General features: G+C 42.5%; 1 protein-coding gene across 1 annotated transcript in view; it reads right to left on the bottom strand.

The window, feature by feature from the left end:
• PELI2 (pellino E3 ubiquitin protein ligase family member 2) overlaps positions 1-12,488 on the bottom strand; it is a 180,414-nt gene that overhangs the window by 125,176 nt on the left and 42,750 nt on the right. Inside the window, exon 2 of the mRNA XM_023627785.2 lies at positions 1,890-2,019. Coding sequence (XP_023483553.1) covers positions 1,890-2,019 — 130 coding nt within the window. The remainder of the gene's footprint in view (positions 1-1,889; positions 2,020-12,488) is intronic.

The following is a 12,488-nucleotide window of genomic DNA, read 5'->3' as shown; positions in this document are numbered from 1 at the left end:
ATTTCTGTTGCTTATAACCAAAGTATCTTACCTCATTCCACATGGCTCCTGCCCACAGCCAACTCATTCATTTTATCAATGAGGAAACTGAGGCCCTGAGGCTGTATTTTTCCCAGGTTGTAAGACCAAAGCCCAATCTTCCCTACTACTAGTACAGCGGGTGATATTTTTAAACAGATTTAGACAGACAACTACCAAAAGATTTACAATCTAAATAACTTCAGGTAAAATCTAGGTATAAAGGTAAAACATAAAAAGCTAAAAGCGGAGCCGACGGAGGTGGGTGATAAATAAGGAAGAGTCACTGATCTTCCAATAGTAGCTACTGGAAGATATATTTCATATTCTAGTTATATTTCATATTCTATCATAACGTAAAGCCTGAGTAGTCACAGATTTCTATAAAAAATTTTTAAATAGCTGAAGCCATTGTATTAACATAAAATCTAAGATAAAAAAAGGTAAATGTAAAAAGGTGCAGAGCCAGAGGCAGGAAACATAAATGCCAGCACAGAGACAAAATTACAAAGACCACGTCTATAACATCAGAATATTTCTGTCACTCATCAGAAGCTGAAAAACATTTGCCTTGGTCTCCTTCTCCACCAGCTACTTTTGGGCTATGAAATGCTTCTCACACTTCCTTGACCTTCCAAGATTCTGCCGCTATTCCACTTCCTCCTCCTCTCAGAATCTTTGTGAGGCGGACTTCCTCTGTTTTCCCCACAAAGTGTCCTTCCCTTCCTAAAACTTTCACTTTATTTCCCTTTCTCTAGCCAAAAACTTGGCCGCTAGATGTTAATCTTTCCTGTTTCCTTAGTGTTTGATATTTTCTGATCTAACCATTCTCTCACCAAAACAAGACAATCTTAACTGGTACATTCTAGCAAACGTTTTTCATGGCACTACTTCAGAAACAACACAGGAGCTTTTTTAATAAAAACATTAACAAAGGTGATCTGTTTCTAAGACTACATATAAATACCATATGGCTTTAATGAACCTATTCATTTCCCTTTGAACCACAGCTTTTCAGTAAAAATGGGAATCAAGTCTCTTATTTATTCCAGATGGTCCGAACCCATTATGATAAATAAACATGCACAGACAGCGCCCCACATGAAATACTTCAGGTAAATACAATTATTTTATAGAAAAGGAAACTATGTTACACATTAAAGAACTTATTTAATTAAAAGAAAAACTGTCATAAATCTAATAGGTAGAATATATCAACCAGAATGGAAACTCAGGTCTTCCCCTCACATATCAGAAAACGAAAGAAGTAATCATAAAAATTAACATTGTATGCACTTCAAACGAGAGGAAATATGAATAGTAGACTTCTTACAGCACTTAGCTCTGTTCACTTCCAATCTTTCTAATAATGACACAAATTCAATTCCGTGTACATGTAGATTATGTGAAAACACCTACTACTCAATTAATAGAAGGAAAATAACAAACCCTAATGAAGTTTACAGCAAGATTTAATATAAAAACTATCCTTAGGATAAAGAAAATCATTTCTCTTTCAACCACAACTATTCTAAATTGACATATGCTGGTTCCACTACATCCGTCACAGGTAGGGGGAGGAGACGGTTTGCCCACCTCACCCCCAGGGGACATTTGGAAACGTGAAACGTCTGGAGACATTTTCAGTTGGCAGTTGAGGGGGGTGCTACTCCTATGTAGCGGGTCAAAGCCTGGAATGCTCTAAACATATTACGATGCATAGGACAGCTCTTCACAGCAAAGAATTATCTGACCACAAATGGCTGAGAAACTGTCCTACAGAGAAATAAGACTGAAAGGACAAGGAATAACAACGAACAGCCACGAGTCAGCACCTGCCAAGCCCCTCCCAACTCGCAGGAGCCGCCTACCTTGGAGGCCTGCGGTGTGGAAATCACGTGGACCGTGCTGGGTTTGACTCCATTAGCCTTCGGCCGCTTATAGAGAGCGAATCTGCTTTTCCTCCGGCCTCTGTCTCCATTAGGTAAAGCACCGTTGTACCTATACATGGAGATGAAAGAGTTCATTTATTTGCAGATTTTAAAAGTTTTAAGAGTAAAAGTGAGATGAATAAGAGAAGAGACAGGAATGGTCATAAAGAATTGCCCACTAAATAGACACCCCACAAAAGGAACAGGCTGCAGAGCAGACTTCTGCTGTAATGACATTCCAATCACTCCCAGAAACGTAATTTAAGGGCGATCTAGAATGTAATTACAGGCTGCCTATTCCATAAAGTCAGACCACTCCAATCTTTTAGAAAGAGACAGAGTATAAATAAGCAAATGAGAATTCGGCAGGGGCTGTCTTAGTGCTGGCTCAATTCACCCGGCGTCATTCTAATGGACCCCAGAGAAACACTTGAGAAATATTTTTAAATGAACTAGTTAGAAAACAGTATGCTCATCAAACCTCATCTCTCATTCTCAAATCACGTTAGTGTAAAATCTTTATTTGTAAGAAGACCAAATTAAGTTACTTGCATTCTTGAAAGTTCTGAATTCTCTACATTCATTCCCATTTCTATTTGAACCCTACACTGTCAGGTTAGCAAAAAATAACTTGCAAAAATTAAACATAAAATATGACTGTACAAGAAGATTTCTCATGAAAAGGCCCAAAACTGAAAAAGATGAGTTTTAGTCCACAAACTGTCAAATAACTTAAAAACTCACCTAGAAACACAGAACGTCCTTAAGTGGATTTCCTACATGAATGCCTTAAGCTAATATGAGTGTTTAAAAGAAACACAGGATCACAGGTAGCGCTTCTGTTTTCAACTGCACGTTCTAACTCTGGATGCTCTGCCCGCTGTCTCACATTGCCACACTGACGTGACTATGCTCCTCCTCCCCCATGGCAGAAGTTCTTTCCAAGAAGAGAACCCAGGAAGGGGAAGGAATCACTTAAGTCACTCGGAGTCAGGGGCAGCACACCAGGGGGCCCGCCTCTCTCCTAAAATCTTGCCTTTGCCACTTGTCCAGTCACGCCCAGAAGAGCACGGTAGCCAGAATGGCAAGGGGACCTGAGCCCAGCGAGGACATCAAAAGTCAGAATAAAAGGGCTTTCTGAGCTTGTTTTACAATTCGGTAGATACAACATGACAGTGGATTTGAATTATCTCCAGAAGTTATTCCTGCTGTGTTTTTAACCTCAGCTACATAAAAATGTCTCTAGAATACAGAGATAATTTCTTTCAAGTCTATTCCTCTCCTTTTTCTGAGGCAAGATCAGAAGAACATACATTATTTTCTTAAACGTATTTGTGATCGTACTATAATGAAGGTATCCATGAGTAAACAATCACTACAAACTCACTTTGTTTTAATATATTTCCATATCACTTAAATCAAGATGAACATTCTGCATTAAGAGAAACATATGTGCCTCAATTAAAGCCAGGACTTTAAACAATTCAGAGGAACATTTTTACCACTGTGGCCTGGAGGCAACTGGTACAAGATCCAGCAAGGCTTCCTCCCCCACGTTTCCCTGCTCTCTGCTGCACCTTTCTCTCAACCGTACACTGCTGGTCAACAGGCTCTACCCTCGTAAGAGTGTGGCAGAGGCTTTTTAGGGATCTGCCCACAACAACCCTCCCTTCTCAGGAATCCATCCCCTAACTCCCTTCAGTGAGCCCCAGAACCATATTCAAATGAAATGGCCAGGCCAGCGTCCCCACCACCACCCTGGAGCTGAATGGCCAGAGGTGGACATCTGGCCAAGATGGCCAATGACATTCTCATCCCGGAAAACAGGAAACTGGGACTGAGAGACAACCAGCCAGTCTCTGCGGATGGCTGGAGCTGTAAAATGTAAGCGCAGGGGCTATGGGGATGTCACAGTCTGTTATGTGACAGAGCAGCAGAGGAGTGAGGAATGAAGCAGGTGAACAGAGACAAGCAACAAGAAGCCATGGGAAGAGGATCCTTAAGGGCTTCTGTTGGCCCAGAGGTACTCTGACCCCTGTTCATGAAATCTGTTTTAGTTTCAGCTAAGTCAGGTTAGTTTCTGCTGCTTAACCCCAAAGTCATACCTAACATAAAGGGAAAAACACAAAAACCAGGAATGTGAGCCTTAACATATGAAGAAACATTTTAATTTAAATTGCCTGAGCAAAGATGCACAGATATTGCATGTTAAGCAAATAATATGCCAGTAGACTTACAGACTGCCTACTTACTTAGTAAATCGAGATGATGATCATTGGAAATTCTACCAGAAATAATTAAGGGAACAGTGGAAAAACCAGTGCCATGATGAGACACGGTTCTAATGCGGTTAAGCTACATGGTCATTCATTCAACATTTATAATGCCAAGCACTAGAGCTACACTGATGATGATCAGCGTCCCTGTCTTCGGCGCTCTCTTAAAAGTAGGGAAAAGCACAAAGACAAGTGTGATAAAACACTACGCAACAAGACGCACTAGTCCCACAAAGCATACGCAAAGAGGCATTAGAGAAGGCTTCACGGAGGAGGCACTGCTTGAACTGTCTTGAAATCTGAACAATACTAAATGGGGAATATAGGGCAACAGTATGCACAAAGGCCAGGAGGAACGTGGCAGTTCAGTATGTGAGAGCATAAAGTTCAGGAGAAGCAGTGGGCAGGAAGGGTAAAAGGCAGGAGGGGCCAGAGAACAACAGCCTGGAACTCCACGGGAAGGGGTGAGGCTTTTTCCTCTAAGGAGAATCAGGAGCTGGTAAGATTTAAGCAAAGGACTAACGCGACTGGCTATCAAGTAATCGCAGGGGCAGCACAGCGCAGGATGGACCCACAGGGTAGAGTCAGGATGATCAGAAGGGAGAACTACCCTAACCACAGGCGGAATGTAGCAGGTTGGATGGTGGCCTCCCAAAAGATATGTCCATGTCTCAGAACCTCTGAATGTGACCTTATTTGGAAAAAGGGTCTTTGCAAATGTAGTTAGGGATCTGGAGATGAGATCATCCTGCATCCCTGGGGGGCCCTAAACCCAATGACAAGTGTCTTCATAATAAAAGACACACAGGGAGAGAGAGGAGACAACCATGTGAAGATGGAGGCCGAGACAGGAAGCAGACAATCACAGCCGAGGAATGCCTGGAGCCACCAGAAGCAGGAACGGACAAGGAAGCTTCCTCCCCTGGGGCCGCCGGAGCCCAGCTGACACCGTGATTCCAGAGCGGAGGGCTCCAGAACTGTGCGAGAATAAATTCTGCTGTTTTAATCCACCAACCACGTTTGCAGCAATTTGTTACGATAGCTACAGAAAACTATAACAGCCTAAACCAAAGCAGCAATGGCAGAAATGAGTTGGAGGGTTAAGACAAAAGATTTAGAGAGTTGTTTTCAATGCCAGGTGAACATTAAAATTACCAAGGAAGCTTTATAAAAATATGCATGCCTAAGTCTCAAGAGAGTCTGGTTCAGCAGTTCTGGGACAGCGCTCCAGGTGTGCATGTTTTAAAAGTTCCACAGGTGCAGGTGATGCTTGCTTGTAGCCACAGTTGAGAACCTTGATTTTAAAGGAAAAAAAGCAATAGTACTTGGTGACCTGTCTGGCTGCACAGAGTGAGGGACAGAGAAAGGGAATGTCACATAGGCTTCTGGCCTAGGCCAAGGTGATGGCACTATTAGAAAGAGGAACAGGAATTACAGGGGGAGACATGGAGGAGGTGAGGAAAGTTATGGACTTGAGTGCCTTCACCATACAGGTATAACGCTTACAATCATGCGAGTAAATGAGACTGCTCAAGAAAAAGATGCAGAATAACAAAGGAAAGAAGGACAGACCCTGGGAAATATAATCATTCAATGAAATAACCCTTCTTAGTTGCAACTAAGCCAGCAGAAGGTTATATCACCAAAGACAAGAGAAGAGAGAATTTCAACAGTGTTAAGAAGCCATTAGCAGAACAAGAATGCACAACCATGATTTGGAAAAGAGTGGGTCATTGGTGACCTCACCCATCTTCAAAACAAACAAGCAAAGCAAAAACAAGCAAACCCCTCCAACCCTGAGCCTCACTCTGAGCCTCCACTTCCATTCCCATCTTCTCACAGCCAAGAATCTTGAAAGAGTACTCCATACCCACTGTCCCACCTCCAACACCTGCCAACTCACCACTCCACTATCATTTGATCTTTGCCTCCGAATCTAAAAGTACATTTGGTCACATGTCATGCACCCACCACCCCAACCAACCTTTCCTCCTTAAAGTCTTCCCAATGGCTCTCCTATCAAGGACCACAGTGTGGTAGATTAAAGATGGCCACAAATTCCCATTACTTCTCCTACCGAGAAGTGAATCTAATTCTCCTCTCCCTAAACCTGGGCTAGCCTTAGTGACCTGCTTCGACGTAGAAGAAGTGACATTCTGAGACTTCCAAAGCCAGGTGTAAAAAGACTTGCAGCTTCCACCTGGGTCTCCTGGGAGCCTTGAGCTGCCATGTAAGAAACCTGGGACCCACCATGAGGGGAGGCCACAGAGAGGTGGTCCAGTTGGCAGTCCCAGCTGAGCCCAGCCTTCCAACCACCCACTAAGGCACCAGCTGTGTGGGTGAAGCTGTCTTGGACCCTCCAGATCAGCCCATCATTCAGCTGACAAGTAACCGCAGTTGATATCAAGTGGAACAGAAGCACAGTGTCTGGCTGAGCACTGCCCAAATTCCTGGCCCACAGAATCATGCAATAAATAAGATGGTTGCTGTTTTAAGCCATGAAGTTTTGGGGTAGTTGCTTACATAGTAAGAGATGCCTGGAACAAGCCCCAATCCTTCAGCACAGTCTCCCTCTCCCTGCCTCACGGCCTCTCCTTCGTCCCCTGATCTAATTCAAGTTAAGCACTGTCACCTCCTCTTTAACAGTGTTGCCGAATATCCCCCTTCCCCTGCCATCTAACCCTTCCTCTCGCTGGGGAATGTGAAGTCCATCTGGAGCACCTGATGCAGGGCACGGGGCACACACTTAGGCACTGAAACCCTCTGGGCCAACTACGTGACCGGACAGAAGGACCGTCTTTGGGACAGTGGAGTAGAGACCAGGCATAAAGATGAGATTCTGCTTACAAGGGCAAAAAGCTCTCATTCCACAATAAAAGGTCAGCCTGTTCCCTGGTCTGGCAAGCTTTTCAGCTAGTGACTCAGTAGAAATAAGATTTCCAAAAGCTGCTGACACACCTGTTCCAGCTGCTGAACAGGGGTATTTTGATTCAAACCCACAAGTTGCCTTTCAAGCTTCACATTAAAAAAAAAATTTGGAAGACTTAAAAACATCCACTTATTTAGTAAATATGTGATGAAAATTTTATTTTTCATATATGCAAAACAAATAGTTGGTCTTAATAGTAAAGGTATTTGGAAGCTGCAATGGACAATACAAAACCTATGTAAGAAAGCTCACAAGACAATAAAAGGGTTTTTCTTGGTTTAAAATTCAGAGTTCACATATTAATATTTTTTTAGTAACATCTGCTGTGCACTTACTATGGGCCAAGAAAGCCTATGAGGGACGTGTTATTACTCCAGTGGACAGATAAAGCCTGGCATGGCTGAAACACACACTTGCATGGCTAGGAAAGGGCAGGCAGGACCCAAATTCACTCCTGGTTTTGTCTGACTCCAAATGGCATACTCTTTCCAGTGGACCACCCTGACAATCTTTAAATTCAAGGCATTTCTTGGCATACAACACAGATACCTTCTTGAGAAGATGTCTGCCACCTAAAAATGCACTTGTCAAAAAGAATTTTCTATAGGAAACAACAGCAAGGGAGGGGGTGCCAGGGGCTCCCAGTCCCATTCTGGAGGCATCACATTTGATCTTAACTAGCCTGAACTCCCAGAGCAGCATCTACATGGATGGAAGCGAGAATGTGGGCTATAGAAGCAGTGGTGGCATCAGCATCAAATGATCACATTCCAGAGGCAGCCTGGCTTCTCACCAGAAACTGAAAGTTCTGCCCTCCCTTGAAAGCGACATCTCTGTAACATGTACAGATAAATCACAAGCAACTACTGCAACCAAAGGAGACTTTACAGTGCAGATGCCCAGGACAGTGACACCAGAGACAAGAGACATGAAGGCAGGGCACAGCGTCAGATACACCCCTGCACCACGGCACGTGTCTCAACACAACACACACTAACTCACCATGACAGTGAACGCACTATTGCAATGTGTGCAAGAACACACACATCACCAACAAGTGCCTGACAATGGCTCTCTCCCACTGCAGTCCCAACTCCTCATTATTTAGCCTACCATATGGACCTGGACTTGCCCTGCCCGAATGATCTTTATATATAAAGCCCAGGGACACAACAATGTTTATTTCTCTGGGCTGCATCTTGTAGGTCTCATAAAATAGACAGGAGACTTTGATTTCTGGCCAGAGCACTAATTATGGCAACACCATCCAGTCTATCCCCTTTGGAGACAACCTGCTGCAGCTTTTCAAACATCAATTCATTCAGAAAATCTTCCTGGGCTTGGCCTTAAAATAAAATTCTCAATTTCCCATTTCTGGTTGGAAATGGTCTCTGCTCCAAATAGCTACTTCGGATCTACAGAATATGAAAATATATGTATCCATTCAAGAACGCATCAAGTGAAGTACACAGGGTGAGTCAGGCCCCAGGGCTGGGTGCTAAGGGCTAAGGCTGGAAAAAGACATCTTGTCTCGACAGACTCAGGTGGAGAAGACAGACAAGGTAAGAAAACTACAACACACTGATAAATTCTAATGAAAGTGAGTTAGAAAACACAATGGAAAAAATAAATCAGAAGAGTAAGTTTTGAATTAGGACAAGGCAACATCTTGGCATGCCCTACACGTGTGACTTGAGTCATGGAACCTTAATAACAGTCTTCTATACCAGACCTGTGTGACAACACAAGCCACTCTTCCATTTATCTTACACCATTTGGATTGGATGCTCTGAGAAGTTCCCTATTTCTTTGCATACCCCCCTCACCTCTACATAGTACCTTGAAACTGAGGAGGGGCTCAATAAAACCGTCACCACATTAGTGTGAGAATAATACAGTGGTGTAGGGATCAAGCCAGCCCAGGTGGTCGAGCAGTTAAGGTTTGGCGCTCTGATCGCCATGGCCCAGGTTAGGGAACCATACCACCCATCGCTCAGTTGCCGTACTGTGGCAGCTGTGTGTTGCTGTGATGCTGACAGCTATGCCACCAGTATTTCAAATACCAGCAGGGTCACCCATGGTGGACAGGTTTCAGCGGAGCTTCCAGACCCAGACAGACCAGGAAGAAGGAGCTGCCGCCCACTTCTGAAAAATGTGCCCTATGAACAGCAGCAGAGCATTGTCTGATAGAGCACCAGAAGCTCAGAGGATGGCAAAGAAAGACCAGGCAGGGTCCACTCTGCTGTCCATAGGGTCGCTAGTAGTCAGAATCGACTTGACGGCACTAACAATAAAGTAGGGCTCAAGAGGCAGGACTTCTAGCTCCAACTCTTTTCCTGGCTGTGAACTTACCTAAGATGGGCCTGCTTCCTCAGCTACGAAGACAGCAACACAAAATTACAAATTCAGTTTTATAAAGAGATTCCCAAACCTCTTTCAAACATTTCAATTCAATATGGACACAGAAGGTATTTCATCCCACTAAATACAGCACCCTGTTTAAGAAGGGTGAAGGCTGTGGCTGTCACTTAACGACTGGCTTTCACGTGCTGCTGCAGTTCCAAACTCCAAAGTCTTTACGGCAGCTGAGACGTGGCCATTATACTTTCAGGCTGCCTCCTCTTACCTTGAGATTTTCTAGCTTCCCCACACCAAAATATTCCCCAAGGCGAAATGTGAGAAAGTTTGTATATGAGGAACACAGCACCACCCCACACGCAGTAGGTTTCCAGCCCTTCTTGCACTCCGTCCAGCCCCCTGCAGAAAAAGGCAGGCAAGAGGAGACCTATCCCGGCTCTGCGTGCAACCCCATGCCTGACTTTGCACAAGCCCCCAAACTTTCCAGAACCTCACCTTCCTTCCCCATTAAGTAGGAAGGCAAGACAATCTCCAGGGTGGATTCTGGTGCAGATTGGTGTTGGGAGGTGAGGGCAAAGCTCTCCCTCTCAGGAGAGGCCCTGACGTCAGCCTCGCCCACGCTGACTCTGGGCTATCCCTCTGTTCTTGCCCGCACTCACTCAACTCCTACTGACTCTGGAGGGTCACACTTCCCAACCGGCTTCTTCCTCCAAGCAGCCATAGCGGGAAAAAGCACAAAGCAAATCCAGTCTACCTAAAAACTTTAGGAAAAGAATATCTTATTATCTAATATTTAGCCATTTGCTTTCTCTTCCCTTTTTCCTTTCAAATTGGTAATGTCACCGAATCACACAAGAAAAAGTTTTTACTGTACCGAGTATTTGATTTTTGAGCTTTGCTAGGGGGCAAACAGCAGAGCATCTTTCACTGAATACTTGAAGGTATGCCAAGTGTCGGGAAGAAGGAAGCTACTAACGTTATTCTCAAAACATTTACGATGACTTCTTCTATTCTGCTGTTGGCTCCAACAGTGCAAAATATCTCTGATTAAATACATATTAATATTACACTAGCGCTTTATGTCAAAAAATCTGTTTTTTGCTCTACGAGTAAAAATTATTTTTGAAATATTACCCTGGAGTAATTTTTTATTCCTAAAAGAAGAGAAACTATCACACAAACAGAAAAAAAATCAGTGTAGCAAGAAATGCATTTGATACAGTACAAGATTTGTACAATGAAGAACAAGCAGGTAGATTTATCATTGTATTTTATTCTTGAATTAGTACGCCCTTATACTCTACACTTACATATTTCACCAATTAATAATTTTGAAAAAACACATTAAATCCTACATATTCCTTTTTCATCACTTTAACATTTGCTCATTTTAACCTCTTATCACCTAAATTAAGATGGCAGGTGCATAAATTGTATGCAGTAGACTGAAATAGTGGTCCTCGTTCTGCATGCTGCCTTGAAGACACGTCCTCCTGCCATGACTATAGCTGCAGTTAACTTCCCTGCCCTCGACCTTGGGTTGGGCCATGTGACTTGCTTTGGCCAATGGGATGTTAACTGCAAGAAGGGGATTGAAATGCGCCCAGCAGCTGGGATTAACTTCTGGCACCTCTGCCATGGCCACAGGAAGAATATGTCCCAGTCAGCCTGCCAAGGAGGATGAGAGACACTTGAAGGAGATCCAAACCACATCAATGCAGCGTGAAGCAAAGCCACCTCAACCAACCCACAAACCCATGAGAATAAATGGTGGTTGTTTGAAGTCACTGAGTCTCGGGACTCAGCATTTGTTACACAGCATTATATGGCAAAAATCAATACCCTAAATTTCAAAAGCAAATTAACTGAAGTAGCTTCCTCAGCATCTATAGACTTTACGCTAAAGACACATAAAATATCAAATATACACCCATCAGAAGTTTACATATAAAGAATATGCTTTCACTCTGAAGGAAGAAGTCTAAAATTAGAGAATTCCAAATGTGCCCCTTAAACTGGCTATAAGAAAACGAGATTTTTTTAAAAAGATGCATACTTCTTAACCAAAGAGGGATATGAAAAATGGAAATATACATCTTATTATTTTCTTTTCAATAAATCATTATATCAATTAAAATCTGTGGTCCTTCAAATAAGCTACATAATGTGTGTATACAAAAGTCTTAATCTCTAAAAATCTAATTGACATAAAAGAATTAGGACAAAATTACTAATTATTTAGCAAAGCACTGATTCTTTTAAATCTGTTTATACACAACTTCTACTATAGTAAGAGGCATCTAAAAAGTGAGCATTTCAAAGGCTGCCTGAAAAGGAAGCATCTTACACCAGCATTGGGCTCATCCTCTCACATGGGCTAAGGCATGGGCGTTTCAAATAAAGAATTTGATGGTACAAAGAAATCTGATTACTGGTCCAAAGTGTGAGTAAGCCAGAAATCAAAACTAGCATTGGAATCTCTTCCGCATCATAACTTATCATAATTATTTCTAACTACTAAAACAATTACTTTCAATCTCTTTTCCTTTTTTAAAATTTCGTGGCATGCCTCTTCCTATTCCTAAAAAGAAGCACACTAATGTATGCTTTACTTCACTACTGTTTGTTTACTTTAAACTTTTAGAGTACGCATAGTAAATTTTTAGAAATTCCTAGAAATAAGGACATGCCAGAGCAAGCAAATCCAATTTTTGAACATTACTGGGCAATGCCCTGACAAATTACTTACTAAAGAGATATATAATTGATATTGTATGCAATAATTAAGTTCTCAAGACAATTTTTTATAGAGTATATTAGCTTCATTCAATTACCCATGACAGAATTTGGTGGGGAAGAGTGATTTCATACCAAATATAAACACTTTTCAATGAGCTACAAAGCATAAAGCCATTCATAGCTTTCCATCATGCATTTTGATGCTACATGGATTCATCCCTTTCATATAACTTTTCT

Source organism: Equus caballus, chromosome 24 (assembly GCF_041296265.1).
Source record: "Equus caballus isolate H_3958 breed thoroughbred chromosome 24, TB-T2T, whole genome shotgun sequence".
NCBI classification, from domain to species: domain Eukaryota; kingdom Metazoa; phylum Chordata; class Mammalia; order Perissodactyla; family Equidae; genus Equus; species Equus caballus.
This window is presented reverse-complemented; position numbering and strand designations above follow the sequence as displayed.